Source organism: Ursus arctos, unplaced genomic scaffold (genome assembly GCF_023065955.2).
Source record: "Ursus arctos isolate Adak ecotype North America unplaced genomic scaffold, UrsArc2.0 scaffold_3, whole genome shotgun sequence".
NCBI classification, from domain to species: domain Eukaryota; kingdom Metazoa; phylum Chordata; class Mammalia; order Carnivora; family Ursidae; genus Ursus; species Ursus arctos.
The window spans coordinates 51,978,635-51,996,717 of NW_026622985.1; the positions used below are offsets into that span (position 1 = coordinate 51,978,635).

The 18,083-nt window shown below is 40.3% G+C and overlaps 1 protein-coding gene across 1 annotated transcript in view; it reads right to left on the bottom strand.

The window, feature by feature from the left end:
• IGF2BP3 (insulin like growth factor 2 mRNA binding protein 3) overlaps nucleotides 1-18,083 on the bottom strand; it is a 144,360-nt gene that overhangs the window by 39,263 nt on the left and 87,014 nt on the right. The window contains exons 4-5 of the mRNA XM_057304091.1: nucleotides 4,624-4,675; nucleotides 4,466-4,529 (exon numbers count right to left, since the gene is read on the bottom strand). Of these exons, the coding sequence (XP_057160074.1) occupies nucleotides 4,466-4,529; nucleotides 4,624-4,675 (116 nt within the window). The remainder of the gene's footprint in view (nucleotides 1-4,465; nucleotides 4,530-4,623; nucleotides 4,676-18,083) is intronic.

Sequence of the window (18,083 nt, forward strand, 5' to 3'; positions counted from 1 at the left end):
AAGCAAAAAAAGAACCCCCGACAACCTAGATACGCAGTAGAGGGCTGTATACATAGACTGGTAGGAACAAAATATTCAAATAGAGATTACAAACAGTATAAATACAGTTAATGGCAAAACAATCTGCAGAACCCCACAAAATCATCTTTTGTCACTTTGTAAGTTGCGACATGGGACAACGTCTACTGAACTTGAAGGCAAATATAAGTGTTATTTATCTTGAATGGCAAAATGGCAAGAATTTCCACTGTTTTACTACTTTATCAGTCATTTATTTTTCCAGAATATATCTTGTTTACATAATTTTCAAAGTTTAAGGGTAACTCTCCTCCCCCTTAGCCATCAGCCACATTGTTTCAAACACTTCTTCAAATGGATGTAAAAGCCTTTGCAATGCTAGCTTCCAACTATAAATAGACTGTACTCGTATTCCCTAACAGAAACATCAACATCAGAAATGAGAACCCTAGAGAAAAGAAACTCTAAGAACTAAATAAAGGCGTACAAACTCTGAAGGGTTATTTCTGTCACACATTACAAACCTTCCAATGAGTAATGTCTGTCCTTGACTGCATTATCCATGCATCCCCAGAGGACAGAGGAAACGGGATCCAGAGACCCAAACCTCTCTTGCTCCGAGACACAAGAAATACTAAAATATGTACCTCTGTTTTTAATGATTTTTTAAGAAAAGTTCTCATCATTGTTACCCATTTTGTTATTTTAACAAATTAGTAATTCAAGACTTAAGATTAAATTAACGTATGTATTTCCTAGCAATGTACATATTATTAACCTTTGATTTTTCTTAGCCAGAAGGTGGCAGGAATTTCCATGTTAAATTCTAGAGACACAGTCTTACTGAAGAACCCTCTTAAAAGTGGCATTCCTAGAGCTTTATGGAACAAAGAGGCAGCCACAAATGTTTTTAAACTAGGGCCCGATCTCCTGAGTATCAGTGGCCAGTCATCTGAAATGAAGTATACTATGCAATAACTGATAGGGTATTTTCAACAGCAATGAAAAATGTTAGGAAAATGCACAGTAGCTGCTACCTTTAGAACTCTTACTACCTTCTAGGTATCATCACAAGTGTTTTGGAGGCAGTATGTTAGTTTCTCTCAACAGTCTCATGAGCTAAGGACTATAATTACTCCCATCTTACAAGATGGGGGTGAACTAAAATAGATTCATCTGGCCAGAGTCACAGTGAGAAAAGTGGTGGCACAGAGTCCGTTCCATGGACTGGACTCTGGAACACAGTCTCCACCCCTTACTCCCACCTGAGCAGGCACATCCCAGGTACCTGTACTCCCGGGTAACAGGCGCTAAGCAAAGAAGTCAATGAGATTATCAATTCAGCTCTCGTTACCTGTAGGCGTGAGCTTTGGATGGCTGCCAGGGAAAGGGTGTGGAGAAATCACATCCGGCTGGTGCAGGCAGCAGACAGTCATACTGGAGCCCAGAAAGCAGGCAACCAGGGTTCAGGGGAGCAAGTCCTAGACAGACCAACCTTCCCCAGCTCAACCCACTTCAAGCCGCTCTAGAAGCAACCCAGAAACAGAGGGTTGCACAGGAGGTCCTCTTCACCAGGTGTCTATGTGTCAGGCCATTTGATAAGACCATTTTCTCTAAGAATGTGTGTATATGCATGAATATATCTGCTTCTTGTCAACCCTCTTGCAGCTGAGAAAACTGAAAATCAGAGAGGTCAAGATTATAGTCAGGGCTGTCCGACTCCAGAGTCCATGCTCCATTAGATCTAATACCTCTCAGAATAAATTCTCCTCACAGAACGAGAATGTACTCCACATCTTTTCTAAAAACTTGAGAATTTTAGTGGACAATCTTCATAACATTGTTTCACAAAATTGGTGGGTTTTTTTCCCCATTTTTAAAAATCTATTAACTTTCTCTGAATACACCATTATTTTCTACTTCTCTTAGATCTCAGGAATTCTTGAGGGGGAGAAACCTCAATATGCTTATAAGGAAACTCAACTTGGTTAGGAACTGAAATCAGGGGATCCCCATCCATGACTCTTTCACCACAGGGAGGCACAACCTTGAGGACAATGACTTTGCCTTTATTCACTGGCATCTTTTGGTCAATAGTTGGTAATTGATAAATGTTAACTGATGAACTATTAGAAAAAGGGATATGATGACTATTTCCGTCACTGAAATGCCCAATTTATTTGTTTAGGTTACCTAATTTATTAAATTACAAATTCCTAACAATCTTTTCCTCCCTCCTTGGGATCAACAGGACCCTGTCAATTTCTAACAACCACTTACCAAGTACCTTTAGACTAAAATGTCTCCACATTCGTATTGCGGTCATGTTAGGATTAATGTCCACAGTAACTGTGCCTTGACTAGCCAGTCTACACTCCTTCTGCTTATACTCTTCTTAACTAGATGGAATTTTTTTTTTTTAAGAGGGCGGGGAGTGCTAAATGTCAGCCTGTCCCTACTTAAGTTCCTCTATGTCTCTTCAAAGCTCTGTAAGTTATGTCTCCTTACAACTAAGTAACTGTTAAATTAAGTATGTCCCCCTTTACCTAGCTTCACATAAGTTTTCAAATAGAAAACTAGGACAGGCCTCTCTCTCTGAATATCCTTGGGTTTAACATGGTAGCTCCTGTTTTCCATCTGACAGAGAGTTGACTCTACCAAGTATTCATTACAGATCTTCATAAAGACTGAAATACAGAAGACAAAATGTCCTGTTCTTACTGCCTCATTTTGATGCCCCAATCTACTTTCCTGTTTTTCCCATTACACAATATGGTTGAAGAAAGATTTTTTTTAAGCCAGTTTTACAACTTATACCATAATTTCTATGATATCCAAATACCTCACATAAACAATTTTTTTCAAATGAATGAAGGATACAAGCAGAGGGAAAAATAGTATGCTTTTAAACATAGTCAAAGTTTCATGTTAAAACATTAAAAGTGAATCCCATTAAGTCTCATTTAGGAGGGAAAAAAATATGAAATTAACATAATTAGTTACTACTTTTTACCCACTGGATCAGTTTGATGAAGCCCCATGTTAGGGAGAATAAAGAGAAACAGACTCTCACAGTACTGATGGGAATTTGAAGTATTTCAAGTTCTATGAAAGATAATTTGCCAGTATCCAACAACAAAAAAGAAAGCACATACCTCTAGACTTAGCAAACCTAATTCTAGGAATTTAACCTGTAGCTATGTTCACACACATGCAAAATGACATGCATAAAGGGATTCACTACAGCACTGTTCATAACTGCTAGAACCTTAAAACAACTTAATATCCAATCTGGGACTAAATAAGTCATTCCATATCCATACAGTCAAATTCTGTGCAACTCTAAGAAATATATTTACATGTACGAAACAGTCAAACGTGAGGTTTGTCTTCTGTGTAGTTACCTCCAAGGAAGGGAACAAAGTAACTGGGGGCAATATCGGGAGGAAGATTTACATTTTCTGTGCCTTTAAAAATCTGAACCATGTTAGGATTACCAATTTAAAAAATAACTTCCATTTGTGTTAATGCAAATTTCCATCCTTCCCAGCCCTCTCTTTCATTTCATAGTCCCTCCTTGAGTGGGTACTGCCTTTGGTAACCTAGCTCTATTCCCACCCTTGCAGCTGGTTTCACCTTTCCCTTTTAGGGCTCAGGGTCAGCCAGCATGGTCTTTCCTCTCACCTTCTTATACGCAGAGCACAGGCAGTCTGCTCCTGCCTGTACTGTATCTAGAGGTGGTTAAGCCTTCCACGGTCCACGAACACTCAGCACTTTGCTACAGGCACTTTGCATGCCATTCCTCTGTGTTCTGCTCTGAGCAGGTCTGTCCAAGGCAGTATTTGTGACATCTTCACCTTCTAGTCTAGTGCTCAGTCACTTCATTAGATCACTCCCAAGCCTACAGAATTATCTTTTCCTAGGGGAGATTTTTTTCATCTGTGAAGTTCTGCCTGTCAACTGCCCTGGAATATATTTTTCAACCCTAAAGGCAAATTACATTGATCCAATGTCTGCACACTCCTAAATTATAATAGTAATCATTAGAACAATCAGTGACAAAGGACACTTAGTATTTAACACTGGTGTTAGTTTAACACACGATCAACTTACCAGCTTTATATAAAATAGCAATACTGTATGTAACATACCAATAAGGAAAAAAAGTCTTTATAAAATTTGGCAAGGATACCCAGGCCCAGAGCTTTTTGTAAATAGGATGGAAATCAGCTTCACACTATGTCACTCTATTACTGGCATTGAAGACATACTGAAAATGTAATAAATCTTTACCAATGCTGATTCTTTTTAGATGTCCAAACTTAAAATGAATTGCAGGGTCAAAGTTTGCAAAATAAAACTTATTTCTGCTACCCAACAGCCCAAAATATAAGCACTGTACTTAACCTAGTTATTACATATAGATTAAAAGTTCCAAACTGCTTACTGTCTAGCTTGGTCCTTACTGGAATAGGTTACATTTACGACTGCAGTTTCCGAGTCAGTGTTCACTAGAGGAAGAGAAAAGTGAAGAGAAAAAAAATGTTAGTTTTCTTTCTATTTCCTTCCTTTTACAAATTTGAAAGCAATTGAGAAGACATGTACCTTGCTCACAGCTTTCCACCACTCCATACTGGACTAGTAAACTATCCAGCACCTATCAGGAGGGCGAGAAGAAATTACAGTTTCAATTTCCCAAGTTATTAACAAGGGCAGAACTATATTTTAAAATCACAAAGTAATTGTGATGGAAACGAGCCCCAAAAAAATTAATGGGGGTTTTGGGAATACAAAAGCAAGGGAAGGGTACCATAGAGAGCACATAGTGGGCTTCTCTCTCCTGCCTATTCCCAGACCCCTGACTTTAAACTCACTTCCTACGGCTAACCAAGAAGTTAAGTGGCTCAGCAAAGTATTCGAAACCCTAGCCGCCTGATTCAGGAGCATGTATTTCTCATACATATATCAACACATCATCATATGAGATAAGGCCCCAAGTCAAGTGTTATCTTTAAGATGTTCCTTTTCAAAGAACTTCCTTTCACAGATATTATGGGCAAATCAGAACAGACTATTCTCAAGGGAGACTGGCAAAATGAAAAGAATAGTTGATTTTCTACCTGGAGTCTTAGGTTGAAGATTAACCTAACTGGCCTGAAATTAATTTAACGCTGCTGGAAAACGTACAGTTTGAAACTGTCTCTGTTTTTACCATCTTTCCTGCAGCTGCATGATTATTACACTGTACATGTTTTTCTAAAGAGAAGCTGTTAAAACAGTAACTAAATTCTTTTATAGTATAAACTGCAGATGTAGAGCTAATGGTCTCATAAGTATAAACCAAATTCAACTGTCCTTAGCTTCCAAGAACTGTAAAGCTTTTCTTGAAAAGTAAAACAAGTTTTTATTAATTTATAGTGAACCACTGACTCAACAATTTAATTGCAGAATTAAAGGACAATCCCTTCAGAATGTGTTTTACCTCCAAGAACACAGTAAACCATTAAGAAACACTAAATAATCTTTTTTTGTTAATTCCCTACTAAACTTTAAAGCAATTTCTTCTAAACAAACATTTATCTCCTGTGGTATCTTTCAGGCGTTTATTTTGTTTACTGATTTGAGTTTGAAATTTATATCAAGGTTTGTCTGGGGATGCACTTCAATATTTTTCCCCATTTTAAATAGGGTCAATACCTATTTGTGAATGGAATAGTTACCTATTTTTATACTGCAGTTTTATGTGGTAGTGGTCGAGAAAGGTGTAGGGAGTAGGGATGAATACCAATTTAATTTTAAATAAGCATCATTCTTAATTCTTCCTAAAAGCAATTTGTTCAGGAATACATAAGTCTCCACATAGTTTATGCTACCTTAACCCGTACGACTATACATATATATATATACATACACAGATTGTAAATATATAATATATACATATACACAGGCATAAAATAAATGATATAATGTTTTAACTTAAAAAGAAAATCAAGGAAATGTACATCAGAATTTTCACTGCATATATTATAGAAAGCCTAATATTTTCATAACAAAATTGCTTGAGGGTGCCTGGCTGGCTCAGTTGGTAGAGTAAGTAACTCTTGATCTCAGGGTCCTAAGTTTAAACCCCATGTTGGCTGTAGAGTTTACTCAAGAAAAACAAAAACAGAAACCAAAAAACTGCTTGTAGTTATACCATCTATTGCTATTGGTTGTCAATGATCCCCTGTGTAAAATCTCAAGGAATGTAATTAGAAACTACAATTCTATACACTAAAAAAAGGCAAATTTTATTGTATGTAAACTGTACTTAAATACACCTGATTCATAAAAATAATAATAATCCTAAAAACAAACAAAAAACAGGTCCAGCATCAATCTAGGTAGCTAGTTAAGAAACAAGTTAACACCACAACCTGAGGGATTTTATATGGACACCAAAAATGAATTTCAATGGGTCTTTGATGTCTTAAATCAAAGTTTTATGCACAAATTTGGGGGGTAATCATAACTGAGAGACAGAGGAAGGGCTGTTAATAGCTCAATCCGATTCCCAAATCCCAAAAGGGTTTCCAACCCCCAAATGACTGAGCAGGTCTATAGTGACCAGGTCTCCTTCAGGGTATCAGGCAGGCATTTGTCTCAACGCGCTATGTCAAACTGGACTACCACACTGTATCACACGACTCCAACCCACTCAACTCTCCAAGAGTAACTACAACTTACCCTAGATAAGTTCAGACATTTTGATTCATCCTGCATTAACTAGGAAGACAAACATTCCTGTTATCTGTCACTTAAACCAACCACTCCCCGGTTCTTGTCTCTTTTCAGTTGTTAGAACATCTTATAGTTTCTACCTCTCCCATCTATTTCCGCCACATGTTTTAAACTAAACAGCCTTGTTTGAAGGTAAGAAGTAAAACTTCCATTGCACATTTCCAACATTTCCACAAATCTCTTCAATTCTCAATCCTAAATGAATTTATGGTGACTCAAGCCACAAAGGAAACATTTCTCCATGCGTCACTGTATTTAAAATTCCAACTGGAGGGGAAAGAAGGCATCAAAGCAAATTAAAGCCTCAGAGGAAATGTCTTGGTGGAATGTCCCTTTATATAAAAAAATATATATATATATATATATATTTAGGACTTAAAAATCTCAAATATTCAGCCTTTTTAAAAAAAAAAGTTCATCCAAATGTAGAAATAGCATCTCACAATAAATGCAAAGATTATCACTGTCCTTCACATAGCTGTGGAGGAGAATTAAGATCATTTGTAATTGCACAGGGTGGAAACAATCTAGGGTGAGGAATGGATCGACAAATGTGGGATAGTCATACAACTGAATCTTATTTGGCCATAAAAAGAAATGAACTACTAGCATATGCTACAATATGAATAAATGTTGAAAACGTTAAGTCAAAGAAGCCAACCACCAGGGGCACCTGGGTGGCACAGCGGTTAACCGTCTGCCTTCGGCTCAGGGCGTGATCCCGGCGTTGTGGGATCGAGCCCCACATCAGGCTCCTCCGCTGGGAGCCTGCTTCTTCCTCTCCCACTCCCCCTGCTTGTGTTCCCTCTCTCGCTGGCTGTCTCTCTGTCGAATAAATAAATAAAATCTTAAAAAAAAAAAAAAAGCCAACCACCAAAAAGAACAAAAACAAAAACAACACAAGTTAAGTGATTCCGTTAGTAGGCAATGTCTAGAAAAGGGAAATCTGTGAGACAGAAAGTAAATCGGTGGTTGCACAGGGCTGGTGAGTGGGAAGGTAGAGGGTGACAGCTGAAGAGGCTTCTTTCTGAGATGATAAAAAAGCTGACAGACATTGGCTGTGGTGATGGGTGCACACATCTGTTATACTAAAAAACAATGAATCATACACTGTAGATGGGTGAATTATATGTGAACTGTATTTCAATAAAGCTGTTAAGAGTAACTAAGATTGGGGCGCCTGGCTGGCTCAGTCAGTTAAGCATCTGCCTTTTGGCTCAGGTCATGATCCCGGGGTCCTGGGATCGAGCTCCATGTTGGGCTCCCTACTCAGCAGGGAGTCTGCTTGTCCCTCTTCCTCCTCGTGCTCCCTAATAAGCATAATCTTTAAAAATAAAAATAAAAAAGAGTAACTAAGGTCAGTATTGATAATGGCCTATGTTTTTTTTTGTTTTTTTTTTTTTTAGCCTTGAAGAGCTACTGAAATACAATGAACTGCACAAAATTTGATCAGTTCTGCCATTACGTACACTCGCCTGACACCGCCGCCATAATCAAGGTAAGTTTCTTCACGCCCCTCTTCAATCTAGTAGGCTGGTTTGTTCATACGCAGAACATTGAAATAAAGATCACTGGAAAACTATCTCTGTGCCTCAGACAGGATCAGACTTCCTGTGGCACAGCAGACCACCTCCACCACCCCCACCCCTGCCCCGACCAAACGAGCTGGAGTTCAGAGGTTCCCCTATGGGCATTTATGGGCAATTCGTGCTCTGCAGATAAACCTGCTAAGTGCTTATTCTTTATACCCACTGCTCATGAGGTCCCATTGCCTCTGAACCGGCTGACGCGAGGGTCTGACTGACATTTTGCTGCCACTACTCTGTCACTCTTCTGCTAGAAGTTACTACTCCTCCGTGGCTTCGAACTGCTGACAGAAATTATCACAAGTTCAAGCGGGTGGAGGAGATCATCAATGATCTGGTCCTGCCCTTGCATTGTACTTCCTCTTCAGTGTCCCTCCCACACACCTCAAGCTCCAGGCACACCCTCAAGACTGGGTAAAGCACCCTCGTTTCCATAGTACCTGAGCTCCCCTAATCCTAGAAATGAGAGCGATGTCATTTTATAATCTCTTCACTCATCTTTAGTCTCCCAGCGGACTAGTCATTATTAGCCATAGCGATGGGATTCTCACGTATGTCATGAATAATCTATTCCTCGTGCTTACACTGGCTTCCGTGCTCACGAAAACTTATAATCCACCCACAGCAACAGAATCCAAGTCCCCCTTGTGTGCCTCACGTGTTGCAGAGGATGATGGGACCGTGCTGGATAGTACAATCTTGTGCGCTGCTTTTTTCTGAAAGTACCTCTGGAAATGCCCCAGCACCCTCTACCCTCCGCCACACAGAGCTCCACTAGCCCCTCAACGTTGTACGGAAGGAGACCATAGCTTTGTTACCCGAGAACCACACGCTTAGCTCAGTGAGGACCAACAACAAAAACTGAAGGGTTAATGGGAAGCCACAAAATCGTTTTTGTCCTAAGAGCAAAGGAAACTAATTCCGGGTTCCTTCACAAGTCCAAAGTGATACAAGCAGGTATTTACCATGAATTCATGTGAAATAGATGTAGCAGTGTAATGTAAAGTCACAAGCATTATAAAAACCCATTAAATTAAAATTCAAAGCAGGATATTTAATGCTCTCTTGCTCCAACATGCACTTTACCAAAATACACACCCATGTACACACACCCACACAATAATAAACGTTCCAAACACCAAAACCACACTCAGACTCTGGGGAGGGTTACCAGAAAGAAGTTGGTTTTATGGGGGGGAGGGGGGGTTGCAGCAAGTTACTGACTCGCAGCACCTTTATTTCCAGATCTGTCAAAAGCACTCCTGCGACTTTCCCAGGGCTGCCATTACAAAATACCACAAAAACTGGGAGGCTTAACAACAGAAACGTGTTCTCTCATGGTTCTGGAGGCCAGACGTCCAAAATCAAGGTGTCAGCAGGCCCTGCTCCCTCTGTAGGGCCCAAGGAAGAATCCTTCCCTGCCTCTTCCAGCTTCTGGCCGCTGCTGGCAACCCTTGCTGTTTCCCAACCTTAGCAGCACCGCCCCACTCTCTGTCTCCATTAGCAGCACATGGCCTTCTCCCCGTGTCTGGGTCTCTGTGTCTCTCCCTTTTCACATGAAGACATCAGCCACTGGACCTAGGTCCCACCCTAATCCCGTATGATGTCATCTTAATTTGACTACATACACAAAGACCCAATTTCCTTTGGGGGCGGTTAATTTAAATTCAATTATTTAACAAATAATGTGTAATTGGTTTCAGAGGTAGAAGTCAGTAATTCATCAGTTGTATATAACACCCAGAGCTCATTACATCACGTGCCCTCCTTCATGCCCATCACACCCAGTTACGCCATTGGTCCAAGCCCCTCCCCTCCAAGAAAGAAGTTATTTTTTTACTATTCCCCATTTCAACAAGAACAAGGGAAAAACCTCCACAAAATCAACTTTGGAGAGCCAGGTATGTGGAGATAAAGGGAACTTCCTTCAAATACAGCTCAACACATTTTACAGAAACAGTAACCCACTTGTTGCTATTTATGGATAAAAAATCATTCCAGGAATTTTATTCTTTTACATCATCTATGGGAAGACGAGCTATATTAACAAAGAACAACTCTATATTGCAGGCCCCAATAAGCATTTGTAATACTGGTACAAAGCTCAGACAGAAAAAAGTTTAAAGAAATATCCACCTTGGGGTGCCTGGGTGGCTCAGTCATGAAGCGTCTGCCTTTGGCTCGGGTTGTGATCCCCAGGGTCCTGGGATCGAGCCCCGCATGGGGCTCCCTACTTAGCAAGGAGACCTCTTCTCCCTCTCCCTCTGCCCCTCCCCCCCCTCGTGCTCTCTCTCCAGCTCTCAAATAAATAAAATCTTAAAAAAAAAAAACCTATCCACCTTTATGAGGATTTCCCTAAAGTGTGACCACCATAATTATCTGAGTAACAAACCATTTTCTCACAATAAACTCCGTAAATGATTTCAACTCGAGAAGGACAACATACACAGACCAGATCTTTGACCACCTCACAAGCCACATCATCTCTATCACTGAGCACACCCAGAGGACACCTCAGCCTCCATCATCCCACATGAATGTTCCCGCGTGAGAGGTGCGTAGAGCAAAGCCTCACAACCTTCTAGCCACCCTCAACTTCCACAAGTGAGATCCTCTAACATGGGAAGGAGATAATTTAGGATTTTATAAAATCACATGATCCAGCAACTAACAGAGAACAGTCTGGGTTATCACGCGTGCACACACGGGCCTCAAGGGCACAGAAGGAAAGCCTCGGGAGCTCCTGCCGGGAGAAACCTTATGATCGACATCCAGGCCCAAACCCAACGCTGTGTCCATTTCTCCTGTTACTGCCTTTTCTAGTCCTCGGTGATACCTTCTAGAGTCACAAACCAAGAAGCCTTGCTCATTTAAGCCTCGAAAATTCCACCTTCAGCCCACTGAAACTCATCAATACAAGTGCACCTACACCTTGCTCTGGGCCTACCCACTGCTGTCTCTTCCGCCGCGCGAGACCCAGCCTCTGTCACCTCTCTCCGCGCTGCTGTAGTATGCTCCCGGGCTGTCTCCCCTTATTCATCTCTGCTTCCAATTACTTGTTCTCAAACAGCGAGACCTGCATGGTCAGTGTGCTAGCCACTGGCTACCTGTGGCTACCGGGCACCTGAAACGTGGCTAATCCACATGTGAAATGTGCTTAAGTGTAAAATAAACACCAGGGGCGCCTGGGTGGCTCAACTGGTTAGGTGTCTGACTCTTGATCTCAGCTCAGGTCTTGATCTCAGGGTGGTGAGTTCAAGCCTTGCACTGGGCTCCACTCTGGGGGTGGAGCCTACTTAATATATACATACATACATACACACATACCAGACTCTGAAGGCTTAGTACAAAATATATAAAATCTCATTTTTAAAATATTGATTACATGTTAAAATTGTAATATTTTGGCTATTTTAAGTAAAATACTATTAAAATTCATTTTCACCTTTTTTTTTTTTTTTAACTTTCTTAACATGGCTACTAGAAAATTTTTAATTGCGGAAGTGGCCTGCATTTTCTTTCTACTGGACCACACTAACCTAGACTGATTTTTAAAAGCTGAGCTAATCAACTTAAACCCTATGATAAACTCTAAAAGCTTCCCTTTGTATTTGGGAAAGGATCCAAAATCCCTAACAAGTGCCCTGAAGGCCCCATGTGACCTGTTCATCATTTAATGCCAAGCTCTCCTCTCCAACTACACTGGCCTTCTTTCAGTAATGAATTATGGGTGATAACATTGGGGGCTTTGAGTAGAAGCACTGTCTTCAATATTTTATCTATTTTAACTCATTTAATTCCACACAATCCCATAAAGGAACAACCCATTTTACAGATGTGTAAATTACAGCATGGAGAAGTTAATAGTATTTTAACTTGGATAGATAGTTAAGTGATAGAGAAATGATTTAAAACCAGAGCTGTCAGACTCCAGTGCCCACACTTGTAAGCACTTGGTCAACTAAGCTGCCTCATTCTCCCACACAATTAAAATAGAATATAATGATACAGACTGAAGCCAGTCAGTTCTTACTTCGCTGGAAGATCAAAATCAGCCTTCAGCAGGTGAAAAACTTTATCAACTCCAAGGACCAACAAGCTTCCCTAGCCCTTGTCCCAAGCACTAAATACTGTACTTCTTTTTTTTTTCTTTTTAGATTTTATTTGAGAGAGAAAGAGCACGCACAAGTGGGGTGAGGGTCAGAGGGAGAATAAGACCCCCCCGCAAAGCAGGGAGCCCAACGTGGGACTTGATCCCCGGACTCCAGGACCATGACCCGAGCCGAAGGCAGACGTCCAACAACTGAGCCAACCATGTGCCCTAAATACTGTATTTCTATATACCTCAATCAGATTAATTTGTTCTATATTTTACTAACTGCAATACTTGTAAAACACGTCAAATAATATAAAGTTAGGGTCCGTCTGACTACCTGTTTTCGAAACAGTTACTTCCCCCAGATCCTCAAAGAAACCACTGTCAGTTTGATGGCTTTCTCCAAATGTTTTTAGAAGCATGGGTCCCATGAAAAGATGTTCAACATCATCGGTCACTGAGGAAATGTAAATAAAAGTCACACTGAGATTGCTTCACACCCACTAGACGGCTGTAATTTTTTTTTAAGGAAAATAATAGAGATCTTGGCAAGCACGTGAAAAAATTAGAGTTCTCATACTTTGCTGGAAGAAATGTAAAATAGTGCAGCCTCTATGGAAAATAATACGGTAGTTCCTCAAAAAAATTAAAAATAGAATTACCATATGACCCAAGAATTGCACTTGTGGATATATACCCAGAAGAACTGACAGCAGGTGTCCAAAGTGATATCTGTACACCTATGTTCCTAACAGCATCATTCACCATCGCTGAAAGGATAATGTGATGTATACATACAAATGGACTATTTATTACTCAGCCAAAGAAGGAATGAAGTACTGATATGTGCTATAATGTGGATAAATCTTGGAAACATTACACTAAGTGCAAAATAAGCCAGACATACAAGGTCACATATTATACAACTCCATTTATCAGAATCGGTAAATCCGCAGAGACAGAAAGTGGAATCGTGGCTGCTGGGGGCTAGAGTAGGGAGAAACAGGGAGTGACTGCTTATAGACGGGGTAATCTTTCTAGAGTGATGAAAATGTTCTTGAATTTGTAGTGACGGTTGTACGGTCTTGTCCATATGCTGAAACCCACTGAATTGCACACTCTAACATGGTTACTTTCATAATTACGTGAATTCTAGCTCAAGTTTTTTTTTTTAAGTACAGGTAGATTTTTATGTATTCACACATCCACACACAGAAGAGGATGATTTTGTTAATTTTCATAAGATCTGATTATTGTTCTAAACAGCTTACATACACTTTTCTCAATTACTCCTCACAATGTGGCTACTTTCCCCATTTTGAAGATGAATAAACTGAGGCAGATTTTAAGTAACTTACAGTATGACATTACTAGTCCTGCCTTTTTGCTCCCCAGTCTGTCATCTTGGTGACCAGTCTGTGTTGGTAAACACAAAATTACATTATTCTTTTTAACTACCACATGGATTTCCATAGTACCGACTATTAACCTGCTGTCTTTTCTCCAGTCCCCTCCAAATCCTGAACACTAAGCTGTCTGGGGCTACCCCAACATGCCACAGGGTCTGGGGAGAGCCCCGCAGAAGACTTAAAGAGCACTGACTGCCTGGTCTTCCTTCCAGGGCTTGGCCCCCCCGCTCCCCAACCAAACATGGAAAGACCAGGGAATCCTAGAAGTAAACACAGTCTCAGTTATTCACTTACTTACTCCTTTAGCAGAAAGGTAGGGATTATCACTCCAAACAGCTACAAATGACTAAAGGAAAAGAGAGAGCAGTTCAAAAGCCTTATTACAATTCCAACATTATCATGGGTGAAGGCATTAATTAAAAAGTGACTCATCTAATAAGGTGGAAAAATATCCAAGATTACAGTGGCCTCCCCAAGAGGTAGCAGACAATCCCAGATGCTGGCATTTTATCCATCACCCCTATTTGAAGTTTATTTAAAAATGAAAAATAAAAACAGCTGGAGCAGAAGAAAGAGTTTGGTTCCAAAGTCAGTACTGATGAGGCTATCTCCCTTAAGAATTAGTCTTTCAGATGTACATTAGTTATTCTACTGGGCTTTACGGGGCCTTATAATGAAATACTAGAAGTGATGAATGGGTAACAATATATGGCATAAACATATACTGGAATATTGTCTGGCCATGAAAGAAAAGAAGTACATATTACAATATGGACACACCTTCAAAATGTTAAGTGAGAGAGGCCAGATATCATACAATATCATTTATATGAAGTGTCCAGAACAGGAAAATCTATAGCAACAAAGCAGAACACGGTTGCCAGGGGCTGCACGGGGCTGCGAGGGAGGAACGGCAGTAACTATTCATGTCTATGGGGTTACTTTTTGGGATAATGAAAAATGCTCAAGAATTACATAGTGGTGATGGCTCCTTACACCTTGTGAATACACTCAAAAACATTGAATTATACGCTTTAAAATATTAATTTTATGGTACATGAATTATAGCCCAATTTTCTTAAAAAGCGCATTTAAGACATAACAGGATATGAACTTACACAACTTTTTCTTCTTTCCTTTTCTCTTTCCAAATCTTGTACAGTGAATGTGTAATTTTACAATCAAGAAAAAAAGAGAACATCAAACTGGATTATATTGGCCTTTAAATAGTTTTCAAGAAGAAAAAAAAAGCCAAGACAACAGTGTTCTCCCCTCCTATTCTTAAGGCTCTCGCTTGGAGAGAGTTCAAAAGGAACAAATGAACGAAGGGCAGAGCCAAATGCATGAATTTTTTGGGCAGAGGAAAGAAAGATGCTTACCATACCAACCCATTGTAACAGACTTAAACCCTGCTAAGACACAGTGCTAGAAGAGACCAAAAGGCCGGACAAAAGCCAAGTGGAATCCTTCTGTCCATTGCTATTTATTTCCTATGACAGACATGCATTTCCTTAGTTGCTTTTGAACAGTGCGGTGGACAAAGCATCACGATACTGCCAACCTCCTGACAAAAGGTGCCCATACCCATGTCCTTGGAATTTCCTCATTCTGCAATCCACTGGTCTAGCGGGGCAGGAGTACCTACAGGACAAACCAGGGTTTTGCCCACACCCACCCAACCCAGCGTCCTCAGTCACTGCTAGTGTATTATTCAAGATCAAGGTCTAACTTGGAGCCCAGCATGTATGTGCTATACTTAAAAATCGCTCATTAGCTCTTGAGTACTGCTTTTGCTCCAAAATTCTACTGCACAAGCTTTTCACCCAGATCCTACCCCTCAGATTGTAACATAATCCTGCTATGTGCCATTTAGAAAATAACTGATTCCCCACTTGTATGGTGTCTATTACTGAAGAATTGGGACCAGAAGGAGGCATGCTCAAGTAATTTTAAAGCTTTTAGGGCACCTGGGTGGCTCACTGGGTTAAACATCTGCCTTCGGCTCAGGTCATGATCCCAGGGTCCTGGGATGGAGCCCCACATCGTGCTCCCTGCTCAATGAGCAGCCTGGTTCGCCTTCTCCGTATGCTGTCCTACCCCTCCCGCTCGTGCTCTTGCGCGCTCACTCTCTCTCAAAATCTTTTTTAAAAAAGGTTCTTATATTTCATAGACAAAAACCAAATTTTTATTTTTTAGCAGTTTCACTGACATTTAAAAAACTCAAGCAATGTATCTGCCAGAATTTCATTTATGGCCATAAGCTAAGCTAAAAGCAAACTCACTTCACAACCAGTGCATCATCTGCAACCCCAGTAATTACCCTCCTACCAGTTTACATCACTGTTGTATTACAGTCTCTACAAGTCGAACAATAACGGCCCTGCTCATTAGTGACACCTCAGACGAGTACAAAAATCAAAACTCAGAACCCCCTAATAAACAGACTCATTTTAAGCAGAGCCGTATGTGGAAACACTAAGTACATGGGTCATTCTGATCAACATGTCTCTAACACTCATTCACATACATACAAAGAACACCGATGGAGGCATAGGGCAAAAACCAGGACAGGTGGGCAGACAGATTAACATGTTCACATGCAGGCTAACATGTAAATCACGTATCTGGTAAGTGACTTATATCTAGACTATAAAAAGAACTCTTTCAACTCAATAATAAAAGACAACCCAATTTAAAAATGGGTAGAAGGGCACCCGGCTGGTGCAGTCAGTTAAGCCTCCGACTCTTGCTGCCGGCTCAGACTGTGATCTCAGGGTGGCGAGACTGAGCCCCAAGTCAGGCTATATGCTCAGCACAGAATCTGCTTAAGTTTCTCTCTCCCTCTCCCTCTGCCTCCCTTCACCCACTTGCTCATGCATGCGTGGTCACGCCCTCTCTCTAAAATAAACCAATCTTTAAAAATGAAAATGGGGGAGGGGAATGGGTAAAATAGATGATGGGGATTAAGGAGTGTGCTTGTTGTAATGAGCACTGGGTGATGCATGGAATTATGGAATCACTATGTACTGTACACCTGAAATTAATATTACATTGTAGGTTAGAGAGAATAAAACCTTAAAAATTAAAAATGGGCAGAGGGCCTGAGTAGACATTTTCCCCAAAGACGACACACAAATTGCCAAAAGCACATGAAAGGATGCTTGGCATCCATCATTAGTCATCGCGTAAATGCAAACCCAAACCACAATGATTTATCACTTTAAATCCACTAGGATGGCTATAATCACAAGGTCAGATAATCACAAGGTCAGATAATCACAAAGATAACAGACAAAGGATGTGGGGACACCAGAGCTCTCAGGTATCAATTCCAGAGCGGTATAGCCACTCTAGAAAACAGTGTGGCAGTTCCTCAAAACCTTAAATAGTTACTTTAGGACTAGACAACTGCGGTACTATGTATATTCCCAAGAGAAATGAAACATGTTCACTCCAAAAAAAACTGTACGTGAATGTTCACAGCGGCATTATTCACAATAACCAAAAACAGTGGAAACAACCAACATGTCCTTCAACAGATGAACAGGGAGACAAAAAGGTAGTGTATCCATACAATGGACTGTAATTTGGCGACAGAAAGGAAAACATACTGATACATGTTACAACACAGAGATGTCTTGAAAACATTTTGTTAAGTGAAAAAAGCCAGACACAAAGACTATAATGATTGTGTTTTAATGAAATGCCCAGAATAGGCGAATCTATACAGACAAAGGATTAGTGGTTACTTAGGGCTAACAGGTAGGTGGGGGATTAAAAGGGGTCAGCTCAAGGGTACAGGATTTCTTTCTGATGTGATGAAAATATTCTAAAATTAACTGTGGTGACAGTTTCACCTACCTGTGAATATACTAAAAACCACTGATCTGTACACTTTAAGCAGATGAATTGTAGGACATGTGATTATCTCAATGAAGTCATAATAAAAGGGGGGCCTATTTATAAGAATGAGAAACTGGAAAACAATCTATATACCAACAAAAATAGTCTTTTCAAATTATACAGCCGTTAAAAAAGAAAGGCCATGAACAGATCTCTACAACAAACCTGGTAAGTACTAAAAACTAAGCCTGCAAAACAGCACTCATGGTATTACTCCACGCATGTCATAACCACACGTGTATAGCCAAAAAATAAAGCATGTTCAGAAAGTTCTTCACTGAACCTCCTCGT